Consider the following 14,402-nt stretch of genomic DNA (forward strand, 5'->3'; position numbering starts at 1 on the left):
TGGCAGTTATCAATGGGATTATTTGCAATGTCAAAGCTGGAAGCACACTTTGGGAATTCCCAGCAATGTCTAAATATTCCTGTCCACGAGTCTCAACTAAAGCCCATTCAACATGGCAATGGGTGTTCACTGCCACCTTCTCTACCAGCACACTTCTCCACTCACAACAGGAGAACTATCTTTCTGCTATTTTCACAGATATGGCCATTTGAGTGAAAGCATAGCATCCTGACGTGAGCACGTTATCTGCTGTGCTGCTGAAGGAGTTGAGATCAGTTTATCTGCTCCTTCTAGTGCTTCTGTCTATTAACAAGCAGTTTGTCACAGCTTGGCTGACAGTACGTTGGAAAATGTTCACTCTCAAACAACAAAAATAGAATTAATTGTCTGCAGTGTGATTCTGTTGCTCAGTCACTTGAAGGCCCTAAAACTGGAAGGTTGGAAGTAAGACCTCAACAAGAAACTATTCTCAGTGGGCAAGAAATCTATTTACTTTCATACCTTTCCATGGGATAGATTGTGTTTTTCAAAGACTTGCGGCTCGTGAAATGCAGCTTTTACATTGAAGAAAGTCACTTTCCTTACATAGACATGGTCTCCATAACATATAAACCCCCAATATAAAGTTTGAGAACAAATGGCTGGTGACAGCACCAGTAATGACTGGAGAAAGTTCAACAATTATGGTCAGTGGTTACGAAGCTTTGAATTTCTATGGAAGGTGAGGGAGAAGGTTCTGGACCACATTATTTTCAAATAATATCACTAGATAGTTTGTAGTATTGTTCATATGAACAAAGTTCAACCACTATTCAAGTTCAAGGTTGTGATGAGTTATATTATTGGGAGATGAAGATAAAATTTATCTTTAATCACCTGCACTGGAAGCCTGTGAAAATATCAGCCATCAGTCACATTCACCTGCACTTCTTCAGTTCAGTGAAAGCAAATATTCAAAGACAACTACATTGGGCTGCTGATGTCAGTGCCAACAACCAAAGACAAGCCTCTTCCTCCAGGGTGTTTAATTCGAGAGAAAGCACAGTGGAAAAACGTTATTGATCATTTTCTCAGCACAGTGGAAGGCTGCAATATTTTTCTGTCGGGACCAGTTACTCTACCTGATCCCACCTGTGCAACCACTCAAATCTTTCCTTCAACCAGTTTCACCAAAGCTTAATCCACTGTCTCAGTTTTCTCAGAATTCACCCAAGCAGCCAAGTCAGTGAAATTAAACGGGGAAGGTGAAATTAAGCAGATGAATGAAGAAAAACAATCTAAAATTACACACAGTAGAAGGACCAAAAGGCAGCAAAGCAAAAAGAAAAGGGGAAGGGAAAGAAAAAAACTGTGAGAGTTCAAGAAACATGGTCAAAGACACCACAGCACAAAAACAGGCCCCTTGGCTCATTTAGTCCCTGCCCACCTGTCTTTCTGCCAAGTCCCATCTACCCACATCTGAACCATAGCCCTCCACACCCTTCTCATCTATGTAGCTATTCAAACTTCTCTGAAATGTTGCAATTGAACCCACGTCCATCACCTCTGCTGGCAGCTTGTCTCACACTCACCCCACCCTCTGAGTGAAGACAGGCTTCCTGTAAATATTTTGCCTTTTACCCTTAACCCATGACCTCTGGTTCTAGTCACAAGCAAACTCAGTGGAAAAAACTTGCATGCGTTTGCACCATACATTCGATAATTTTGTATACCTCTCCCTGATTTGCCTACACTCAAGTGAATAAAGTCCGAACCTATTCAATGTCTCTCTATAGTCATAGTCATACTTTATTGATCCAGGGGGAAATTGGTTTTCATTACAGTTGCACCATAAATAATAAACAGTAATAGATCCATAAATAGTTAAATATTAATATGTAAATTATGCCAGTAAATTATGAAATAAGTCCAGGACCAGCCTATTGGCTCAGGGTGTCTGACCCTCCAAGGGAGGAGCTGTAAAGTTTGATGGCCACAGGCAGGAATGACTTCCTATGACGCTCTGTGTTGCATCTCGGTGGAATGAGTCTCTGGCTGAATGTACTCCTGTGCCCAACCAGTACATTATGTAGTGGATGGGAGACATTGACCAAGATGGCATGCAACTTGGACAGCATCCTTTTTTCAGACGCCACTGTCAGAGAGTCCAGTTCCATCCCCACAACATCACTGGCCTTCCAAATGAGTTTGTTGATTCTGTTGGTGTCTGTTACCCTCAGCCTGCTGCCCCAGCACACAACAGCAAACATGATCGCACTGGCCACCACAGACTCGTAGAACATCCTCAGCATCGTCCGGCAGATGTTAAAGGACCTCAGTCTCCTCAGGAAATAGAGACGGCTCTGACCCTTCTTGTAGACAGCCTCAGTGTTCATTGACCAGTCCAGTTTATTGTCAATTCATATCCCCAGGTATTTGGAAATCCTCCACTATGTCCACACTGACCCCCTGGATGGAATCAGGTCCTCAATTCCTGGCAACGTCCTCATACATTTTCTCTGCATTCTTTCAAATTATTAATATTGTTCCAGTAGGTAGGTGACAGGAACTGCACAAATACCCCAAATTCAACCTCACCAACATCTCATACAACTTCAACATTACACTCTAACTCCTGTATTCAGTGTTCTGATTTACGAAGGTCAATGTGCCAAAGGCACTCTTTGCAATTTTATCTAACAGTCACACCACATTCAAGGAGCTGTGGGTCTGTATTCACACCTCAATGCCCTACCATTCACTGCCCAAGTCCTACCTTGGTCAGTGCTGTCAAAGGGCAGAGACCCACATTTGCCTGCAGTAGATTCCATCTACCATTTTCTAGCTGGTAGAGATCATGTGCAAACTTTGATAGATTTCTTCACTGTCCACTAGACCTGCAGTCTTCATGGTATCCGCAAAGTTTCTAATCCAGCTTACCACTTTACGATATAAATCATTAATATAGATGATAAACAACAGCTGACTCAACACCAATCCCTACAGTGCACCATGAGTCACAGGCCTCCAGTCAGAGAGACAACCATCTACTACCACTCTCTGTCTTCTCCCACTAACCCAATGTTGAGTCCAATTTACTACTTCGTTCGGAATACCAAGCCACTTAATCTTTTGGACCAGCTTCCCATGCAGAATATGATCAAAGGCCCTGGTTAAGTCCATGAAGACGAGAACAGAAAGTATGGATGCACTGCTGAAGCTTCGTAGGGTGTTAGTCAGACCACATTTGGAATATTGTGAGCAATTTTGGGCCCCATATCTAAAGAAATATGTGCTGGTCCAGCAGAGGGTCCAGAGGAGGTTGACAAAAGTGATCCAGGAATGAAAGGCTAAATGTTTGAGGACTGTTTGATATCTCTGGGCCTGTAATCAATGGAGTTGAAGGATGAGGGGGATCTCATTAAAAACTACTGGATACTGAAGGGCCAGGATAGACAGGAGAGAGAGGATGTTTCCATCAGTCAGAAAAGTCTGGGATCCAAGGGCACAGGCTCAGAATAAAGGGCTGTCTCTTTAGAGCAGAGATGTAAAGGAATTTCTTCAGCCAGATGATGGTGAGTGCAGAATTCATTATCACAGAGGACTGAAGATGCGAAGTCATTGGGTGCATTTAAGGATGAGATACACGGGTTTTTGACTGGCAAAAGGTTTCAGGAATACACAGAGATGACTGGAAAATGAAGTTGATAAAATTAGATTTAGTTAAATGGAGCAATATAGGCTGACAGGCCTGATCTTGCTCCCACAGAAGATGGACATGACCAACCAGTTCAAAACACATACTTGTACAGTAATGCTACTGAAATAGGATGGTGATAAACAGATATGATGAGAGAATGCCATCTCAAAGCCACAAAAAGCAGAAAGATTAGTCCAACTTTGGCAGGTACTTGCAATCAATGAAACCAATCAGAATGGAGTAGCAGCCAGGCATTTGTTGTAAACTTATCGAATTCCACAGATGTGGGAGTGAAACCTGCAGAACCTAGACTTCCACTTTGTTCCTCCCACACCAATGTACCACCTAAACTCCCCCCAGTCCCTCCCACCCCAATGTACCTACACTCCCCCTTGTCCCTCCGATACCAATGCATCACCTACACTTCCCCTCGTCCCTCCCTCACCAATGTACCTACACTCCCCCTCATCCCTCCTACACCAATGTATCACCTACACTCCCCCTCATCCCTCCCACACCAATGTATCACCTACACTCCCCCTTGTCCCTCCCTCACCAATGTACCTACACTCCCTCCCATCCCTCCCACACCAATGTAACACCTACACTCCCCCTCGTCCCTCCCACACCAATGTATCACCTACACTCCCCCTCGTCCCTCCCTCACCAATGTACCTACACTCCCCCTTGTCCCTCCCACACCAATGTATCACCTACACTCCCCCTCGTCCCTCCCTCACCAATGTACCTACACTCCCCCTTGTCCCTCCTACATCAATGTATCACCTACACTCCCCCCTCATCCCTCCCTCACCAATGTACCTACACTCCCCCTCGTCCCTCCTACATCAATGTATCACCTACACTCCCTCCGTCCCTCCCTCACCAATGTACCTACAAGCCCCCTCATCCCTCCTACACCAATGTATCACCTACACTCCCCCTCGTCCCTCCCACACCAATGTACCTACACTCCCCCTCATCCCTCCCACACCAATGTACCTACACTCCCCCATCCCTCCCACACCAATGTACCTACACTCCCCCATCCCTCCCACACCAATGTACCTACACTCCCTCCCATCCCTCCCACACTAATGTACCTATACTCCCCCCGTCCCTCCCACACCAATGTATCACCTACGCTCCCCCTCGTCCCTCCCACACCAATGTATCACCTACACTCCCCCTCGTCCCTCCCACACCAATGTACCTACGCTCCCCCCATCCCTCCCACACCAATGTATCACCTACGCTCCCCCTCGTCCCGCCCACAGCAATGTATCACCTACACTCCCCCTTGTCCCTTCCACACCAATGTATCACCTACACTCCCCCTCGTCACTCCCTCACCAATGTACCTACACTCCCCCATCCCTCCCACACCAATGTACCTACACTGCCCCTCGTCCCTCCCACACCAATGTATCACCTACGCTCCCCCTCGTCCCTCCCACATCAATGTATCACCTACACTCCCCCTCGTCCCTCCCATACCAATGTATCACCTACACTCCCCCCTCGTCCCTCCCACACCAATGTATCACCTACACTCCCCCTCGTCCCTCCCATACCAATGTATCACCTACACTCCCCCCTCGTCCCTCCCATACCAATGTATCACCTACACTCCCCCCATCCCTCCCACACCAATGTATCACCTACACTCCCCGTCCCTCCTACACTAATGTACCTACACTCCTCCTCGTCCCTCCCACACCAATGTATCACCTACACTCCCCCTTATCCCTCCCATACCAATGTATCACCTACACTCCCCCTCATCCCTCCCACACCAATGTATCACCTACACTCCCTGTCCCTCCCACACCAATGTATCACCTACACTCCCCCTCATCCCTCCCACACCAATGTATCACCTACACTCCCTGTCCCTCCTACACTAATGTACCTACACTCCTCCTCGTCCCTCCCACACCAATGCATCACCTACACTCCCCCTTGTCCCTTCCACACCAATGTATCACCTACACTCCCCCTTGTCCCTCCCTCACCAATGTACCTACACTCCCCCTCATCCCTCCCTCACCAATGTATCACCTACACTCCCCCGTCCCTCCTACACCAATGTACCTACACTCCCCCGTCCCTCCTACACCAATGTACCTACACTCCATGTCGTCCCTCCTACGCTAATGTATCACCTACACTCCCCCTCGTCCCTCCCACACCAATGTATCACCTACACTCCCCCATCCCTCCTACACCAATGTACCTACACTCCCCCTCATCCCTCCCACACCAATGTATCACTGACACTCCCCCTTGTCCCTCCCTCACCAATGTATCACTGACACTCACACTTTGTTCCTCCCATATCAATGGATTTCTTTCTAATTTGTATATATCCTGACCACAGTGCACAAGTAATCTTACACAATACATGCCAATGCTAGAAAAAGACATCAAGCAGTACTGGCTGGAAATTTATCTTCCTTTTCAGTGGCTTAAATGTGAACTATTATGTCACTGTGTTGGGCATTCTGCAATAGAGGCTGAATGCTAGTGGTTGAGAAGAGTTTTCTCTTTATCCAGCTCTCTGCCATTAAAATATAATTAAATATAAAGCTCTCTGATAGCCATATGAATTTAAGTGAGGAGGACTTGAGCAGATGGTACTCACCCACTGAGGAAATGTCTGTGAAGTGATCTTCTCCCTCCTCAGCATTGATCAGGTCATTCTTACTCTTCTTTGTGGTTGCCCTCTTTAGAGCTGTGTAAACACCAAGAATTACTGCAACTTTACATCTGACTCATTAAAAGATGGGTGACTGGGTAAATGAGATTAATTGTCTGCACCGGAAAAAAGGAGATAGCAAATCTTTGGAACTGCCATCTTGGAGGGTAAAGGTCAAAAAGGTCAATCACATCAAATACACGCTCTGTAAACCTAGATTGTCAACTGAACCCCATTTGTGTTAGAGTAGTTCGTTCAGTATTGGGGTTCAAAACATAGTCGGTCACATAGAGAATTTTTCAATAATGGGTAATTATGTGCTTTCGTAAGGTGTTGTGGCCCATTTGGGGTTGAGATCAATTTGCAGCTTCAATCTGACGTCCAGCTCACAGCATACCTGCAGCAAAACTCTACTAATATCACATTAAATACCCCTAGGGTCATGAAACCCTCTAAGCTAGTATTTGAATATACTTGAAATGTTGCCCTGCTGGATGCGTTGAAGATTCACTGAATTCTTAACTGTATTCCCCTTTTGAGTTCATTGCAAAAGTAGCACATTTTTATCCTTTGCTTCTTAGTTTTTTCCACTCACCATCTAGATTGTGTTTCTGAACAGGAAACACACACACCAATGTTGTCGGCTTTGCTCTTAAAGAAGAAGCAGTGGTGGCTCATGACTGACATGCAATTCTCTCTCTCAGCAGACATCAGCAAAGTGCAGCAAGAGATACTTCAACATGAGGAGCTACCGGTTGATCTGTTAAGATCATACTTGGGATAGGTTCCTTGAAGAATGTTGATTTAGGCACTCACACCAACTCCAACACTGTTTAAGGAGAGATTTGATTGTCAAAGTTCTCCCCATGAACATCGACATTCATGAATGAACTTTTCTCAGGCTTCCAGCCGGGTACAGGTATCAACTATAACCAATATTTCATTGACAAACTCTGCCATTTTCAACAGGGATAATGCTCAGCCATGTCTAGTCCAGTGGTATTTACACCCCCCAGTCCCGTCCTTCCTGATTGGTTAGTCCTCATCCATTCAGTTTTCCACTCTTTCACCTTGGTTACAATCAAATTCCTGTTCTTACTTGGAGCGAGACCGTTGTCTTTGTTAAAATTATTTTCCTCTAGTTTTACTTCAATGGCTTCCTTTACCAGACAGTCCCAAATGTTATTGCCACAGCACAGTAGTTTTGTGCCATTGAAGTCAATCCTATAGCCATTGCGAACGCAAAGTTCTGCTACCACCGATTTCTCCAGGTAACCCAAACAGGTACACCTCTTGTGTTCCTTGATGTAGGTTTCCACCGTGCATCCCATCTGGCCATTATACCCTGTTCCACATTCACAGGGAATCCTGTAAATGCCAGCCACCCTGAGTCTCAGGTCATCTTTGAACCCCATAAGCAATGACTTGCGTTTCGTTACGGGTTTGTGGATAGTATTAATCAAGTATTTCTTCAGGATCCTGGCAATCCTTCCAGTAACCTTGGAAATACAGGGAAGACAGTCGGTAGTGATGGGCTTCTCCTCATTGTTTGGTTTTCTGGTTTTGCAATCGGCCCTTTTCGGGGCCCAGTTGATTTCCTTCACCCTGGAGCCATTCTGGTGAAACCACTCATGTGTTAATGTTACCATCATTTGGTTCTTGGGGACTCAGCCTGTGAAGTTTCCCAGCATAGTCCCAAAATTCTGATTCTCAGTGGCCACTCCTGCTCAGGTTTGTTATTACAGTTACAATTGCCAAGTCATATAGTCACACGGCAGGAAAACAGGTCCCTCAGATCAACCTGACCATGCTAACTAAGATGCCACCTTACCTCGTCCTATATGCCCATACTTGACCCATATCCCTCTGAACCTTTCCTATACATGAATCTGTCTGAAAGTCTCTAGGAAGTGACTGACAAAGTGCCATTACCTTGGGTGGAAATTATCCCACAATATTAATAAATAATCTGAAGTCACTGGCCAGAAAAACCATTGTTATTAAGAGGGTCTGACTCAGCTGTGGTGCCTATTGAGATGTGAATCCCTGACAGTCAAACGTCATTCCAGCCCTTGTAATTTTGGAGTCCCAGAACACAAAACATGCTGCCCAGCCACACTGAGTCTGTGCTGACCATTAAACACCCCCTTACAGAAACCTCACGTTAATCCCTTTTTATCCTCCCACATGTTCCGATCACCATTCTCCAGACTTTACCCCTCACCTACATATGGGAGGCGATTTACAGTTGGGCCAGTTTTGTTGGTCGAACTTTAGATGGCATCGAGGAGTGAGACAGAACAACTGGTCGAGTGGTGTCACAGCAACAACCTCTTACTCAGTGCCAGCAAACCAAAGGAAATAATCGTGGACTTCAGGAAGGGGAAGCCGGGAGAAGACACGCCAGACCTTGTTAACGTGCCAGCAGCAGAGAGGGTAAGCAGCGTCATGTCAACATCTCAGAGGATGTATCCTGGGCGCCCAGCACATTGATGCAATCATGAAGAGGGCAAGCCAGTGGCTCTACTTCATTTGGAGCTGAAGGTGATTCGGTACATCAGCAATGGCTCGAGCAAATTCGTTCAGATGTACAGTGGACAGCAATCTGACTGGTTGCATTACAGCCTCGTATGGAGCCTCCAATACAGCACCAGTAGCGGCTGCAGAGGGTTGTTGACGCAGGCACCTCCATCGTGGGCACCACCCTCTCCACCATTGAGAATATCTTCAAAGGCAGTGCCTCAGGAGGGTGGCATCCATTACTAAAGACCCTCAGAACCCGGGACACGACTTCTCCTGTACTACCCCCAAGTAGGAGGTACAAGGGACTGAGTATCCACACACACACCGTGTCATGGTTCCATTTGGTTGTTCCCCTTTAATGCTCCTTTCTCCCTGATTATGCCCTAATTTCAGCCATTAGATCTCCAATTGCTGCTAGTTTACTTAATTACGGTACACCTGGTTTGCGTCAGAGACTGTGAAATAAGTACGATGGCGTCACTACACAGGTCGCCAGTTTGTTGGTCTATTCTTGTGTGATACTTCGTTCTCTCGTCCGCTTCAAACCATTAGTTCTAAGTTTAGTTCCAAGGTCTGCTCTAGTTTCAAGATAGTCCCTGTAGATCCCGTCTCCTTGTCAAGATTCCTCCGGTTTGCTGTTCTACGTTCACATCTACGCCAGCATCCCCAACTCAGTCGACGTGCTGGTGTCCTGCACTTGGCTTCTCCTCAGTCACCCCGTGCAACACACCGATTCATAATCACTTCTCTCTGTCTGCTATTAGAGTTATGAATAGTCCACAAATCCATGAACACCATCTCAATATTTTTTTTGCACTAGTTATTTTGTAATTTGTTGTGATTTTATATATTTGCACTATAGTGCTGCCACAAAATCACAAATTTCACATCAGTGCTAATAAATTTGACACTGATTTGAAACTGACCTTTGGGACGTGAAAGGAAACCCACTTAGCAACAGGGAGATCAGACAGGCTCCAGGTCAGGATGGAAGCTGCAGCTCTGCAGGTATGAGGCTGTGACTCTGCCCGTTGGGCCGCTCTGCCTCACCAAGAAGCCGAACACGGAGTCACGCTACAGCGAGAGCACAAGCGAAGTTCCAAGCACCTGGCTGCCTGTGGCTCCTGCTCCCAGGGAAGGCAGGAGTTTGCAGGCAAACATTTCCATTATGGTCGGTGGCAAAGGTGGCAGCAGAAGGTAACGTGTAAGGGTGTAAAATCTAACAGGTGCAATTTTTGAAGAACTGGTTGTTTTCTGTCCAATTAACAATGTGCACATACCATCCAAAGCAGACTTTTCTTCTGCATTTTTGTCCTCTTCTGCCAACATGACCTCCTCTGAAAGATACAGGAACAGGAAGGCAAGTTATTTTCAATTTTGACATCCTTTTAAACAATGTAAAACTATCCAAACAACAAATTCATGGCTTCTATGAAAAAAGAACCATGTTCTCCTCCAACTCATCCCATTAACCCATGGAGCCATTGACTACATATACAACTTATCCTCAGCACAATCCCGGTCTCACCCCATCACAAGTATTCCCTTTGAACTATCCACTACATTCTCCCTGCAGCTTGATACCATCATACTTTTCCTCCTTTCAATCCCCATGAGGGTCTTTGACCGGAAACATTAACGTTGATCCTCTCTCCAAGGATCCTCACTCTGTCTTATTTGATCAGTTCCACTCATCAATCAGACATTTTTTATCTGCACTTATCAGCATCTGGCATTTTAATATTTACATTTCTAGCTGAGCTACTTTTGTCTAACTGCATGTCAAAACATCTCGCGATGCAAGTTACCTACTGAAGAGAAAATAGGCAGGGAAAATCTTTCTAAATCTCTTATACTAATGTAAGATCCATGCAGTGGATCAACAGTTTCATAAGACATTAAATTCCATTTATGGCAATTATATCTTTATTTTATTTAGAGATACAGCAAAGTAACAGGCTCTTCCGGCCCAGTGAGCCCACGCCACTCAATTACACCCCTGTGACCAATTAAACTACTACTCCCCGTACAAACAGCAGCCAAACTGTCAGCTCGCTGGCGCTGTAATAGCTTTACGCTAACCGTGACGTCTCTTTGCATTATCTTCTATCGTACAAGTCAGGAATTCAGATAGCTCCAGTACCATGAGATACATGGTGTTAGGGTGGAAATCTGCAATTCGACAGGGCATGAAATGTCAAAGCTTTTATTACAGAGCTTTATATGCTCCTATACAATTAGAAACATTTCTAAAATAGCCTTCAAGTACAATCATACCTAAATAAAAACACTTAAGCCAAAAGAAATAACATGGTTCCCTGCACGTGGGCACCTAAATATTCCACTGGGTCAGAAATGAAAAAAAAATTACTTTTCACACCCCAATATAATTTCAGCCATGATAGAAGCATTTACTGGATTACAAATGCATGGTGAGATTGTAATCTGGTATGAAAATCAGTAAAACCGCATTCATATTCAAAATGTTGCCTTAAGAATTGCAGTTTACTTGTCCCTTAGTTTATAATATTTTGAAAATTATCTGTCAACTTCATCAAGAGATTTAACAAATGAATTATGATGGGTTATGTGATTTAATTTTGGAGAAAATGTGCAATTTGAAAGCTAAAATATATTCTATTTTATTTTATATTATGTAAATGATTACCCAAAACATACTGATTTCTTTCGCCAAAAATAAAATGCAGATGATTGTCCACAAGCTGTTGCATTTGTTACATGAAATACATATTTTAACTGCTGCAGCATGGAACAGAAAACTAGAAATCTAGACTTTTGTTAAGTCATGAAAGAAAACTAGAAAATTTATACCGTCTCTGTTCTGAAATATAACGAGTTTTGATACCTTGCATGTGCAGCGAGATGGAAGAACTGAATTTGCATGGATCAGCATTTCAAATTGCACAGAAAACAAATTTAAGCACTGCAGTATAAAAACAAAATTCTATGTAAAACCAGAAACTGAGTTAGAAAAAAAAAATCAATGGAAAGAGTGCAAATGTCCAAAAGAAATATTTACACATTGGAAAGAAACATTCACTCATTCCATAATGCTGGCATTTAAAAAAAAATCCAATAAGGGTATTAAAACAAACTATCCCAGACTGAAATGATAAAGCTTCAATTCTTGTAGTTCCTTATTCCAGTGTGAGACATCAAGGACTCACTACAATGAATTTAACAAAGTTAGCGATGTTACCTGATAGAATACAGCGTGATGCTTTGAAAAAGCTCCACAGGAGTAAAACAAAGCTGGGAAATTTAACCATGAACTTCCTTCATGCCAAGCCCATGAAAACAGTTTTGCCCATTTCACAAGATTTGTGACTAACTATACTTCCTTAAAGATGCCAGACAAAATTAAACAGAGCAATACTTGGGAAAATGTATCACATTTCCTGGAAATTCCTCTTAAGTTAAGCTAGATCTGAAAACAAAAATCTCCTATGGACAATGGACTTATAGTTACTGACAGGTATCAATAATATTGTTGCTTGTATGGAAAGCTAAGGGTTTTCTTTTGATCTTTCCTGTCTTTTTGCTTTGGTCTAGATCCACTCTTCCTGTGTTCTTCTTTGCTACTGGACAAACTTTTGATTACCAATAAATAATGAATAGCCTCAAGCAACACACACAAAATGCTGGAGGAATTCAGCAGGGCAGGCAGCATCTGTAAACCGAAACCCTTCATCAGGACGGGAAAAGAAGGGGCAAGGAGTCAGACTAAGAAGGAAGGGAGGAAGTAGTACAAGGTGGTAGGTGATAGGTGAAACCAAGAGAGGGGGTGGGGGTGAAGTAAAGAGCTGGGAAGTTGATTGGTGAAAGAGATAAAGGGCTGGAGGAGGAGAAATCTGATAGGAGAGGACAGACAACCATGGAAGAAAGGGAAGGGGGAGGAGCACCAGGGGAAGATGATAGACAGATCAGGAGATAAGGTGTGAGAAGAAGTCGTGGCCCAAAATGTCAAATGTTTCTTCATTTCCGTAGATGCTGCCTGACCTGCTGAGTTCCTCCAGCATTTTTTATGTGTTGCCTTGGATTTCCAGCATCTGCAGATTTACTCATGTCTATCAATGGCCCCAATTTATTTTTTGCATGTTTCCAATGTATTATTATTTGGGCTTCAATTTTTTTTTGTTATTTTGTTTTTGGATTTCTTCATGACCATCAGGTTTTAGCAAATGTTGGTATTTTCCATTATTAGTAACTGCTTCCACTCCATATCCAGCACATCCTTCTCCCTAACCTCCACCACATTCGGTAGGATCCTAGCACTAAGCTCATCTTTTCCTCCTCCCCCTCCACCCCAATCTCCATAGTTTGCTCTCTACGTGTCACCCCTGTCCATTTGTTCAAACCCACCCCCCCCCATCGATCTCCTCGTGTCACTTTCCCCTGCCTGCCAAGAGCAACACCTCCCCCTCACCACTATCCAGGCTCCGAACAGTTCCTGCAGGTAAGGTGACACTTTACCCACGAGTCTGTTGGGATCATCTGGTGCATCCCGAGTTCCTAGTGTGGCGTCCTCCATGTCAGTAAGACTCAATGCAGTTTGTGGGAACCGCTCTGTCGAGCAGCTTCGCTCTGCCCTGCACAAAAGGCAGGTTCTCCCAGTGGCTATCAGTTTCAGTTTGAATTCCCATTCCGATTCTGACATGTCTGTCCATGCATCCTCTCCTGCCATGATGAGGTCAAACTCAGGTTAGAGGAACAACATCCCAGTCCATCTGGGTAGTCTCTAACCTGATGGCAGGAATGTTGATTTCTCTAACTTCTGGTAATTTCTACTTCCTTCCTCATTCTCCCTTTTTTTCTATTCCTCGTTTTGGTTACCCTCTCACCCCTTCGCTTCTCCTCTCCTGTCAATTACCTCCCTCTTCCCTTTCCTTTCCTCCTTCCCTTTCTTCCATAGTGCATTATTCTCTCCTATTAGATCCGTTTTTCTTCAGCCCCTTACCACTTCCAGGTGTCCCCTCCCAGCTTCTTACTTTATCCCCCCCTCCTCCACCCACTCATTTTTCCCCCTCATCTGGTCTTGTCCACCACCTGCCGGGTTGTACTCCTTCCCCTCCCCTGACCTTCGTGGCCTGGTCTCTGCCCCGTTCCTTTCTAATCCTGATGATGGGTCGCAGCCCAAAATGTCCACTGTTTACTCCCCTCCATGGATACAGCTCAACTTGCTGAATTCTTCCAGCATTTTATGCGTGATCTCCAGCATCGGCAGAATCTCTTGTGTCATTGTATCTACTTGCAGTTTTGATATTAAGTTGGTTAAAACTGAAGGTGACAGTGAATAACTGATGCAGATTCAAACTTGCCCTTTGCCATCTCTGGTTTCATTAAATTAGCTTTACACTGCCAAGTGCCCCAGTAACATCTCAGGCTAACCAATTTCATTATGTTGTCCTTTGCTTCCTTATGGTTGCATACATTCAGCACATCATGAAAAGCACTGATAAACTTCAATACTTACACAGTGGA

The 14,402-nt window shown here is 44.4% G+C and overlaps 1 protein-coding gene across 3 annotated transcripts in view; it reads right to left on the minus strand.

Annotated features, from left to right (window-relative positions):
- Window positions 1-14,402, minus strand: part of cacna1ba (calcium channel, voltage-dependent, N type, alpha 1B subunit, a) — a 927,013-nt gene that overhangs the window by 253,373 nt on the left and 659,238 nt on the right. For all 3 annotated transcript variants that reach the window (XM_072240685.1, XM_072240684.1, XM_072240686.1), the window contains 2 exons: window positions 10,181-10,237; window positions 6,324-6,413 (listed from right to left, as the gene is read on the minus strand). In XM_072240685.1, coding sequence (XP_072096786.1) covers window positions 6,324-6,413; window positions 10,181-10,237 — 147 coding nt within the window. The remainder of the gene's footprint in view (window positions 1-6,323; window positions 6,414-10,180; window positions 10,238-14,402) is intronic.

This window comes from Mobula birostris, chromosome 22 (assembly GCF_030028105.1).
Source record: "Mobula birostris isolate sMobBir1 chromosome 22, sMobBir1.hap1, whole genome shotgun sequence".
Taxonomy (NCBI): Eukaryota; Metazoa; Chordata; class Chondrichthyes; order Myliobatiformes; family Myliobatidae; genus Mobula; species Mobula birostris.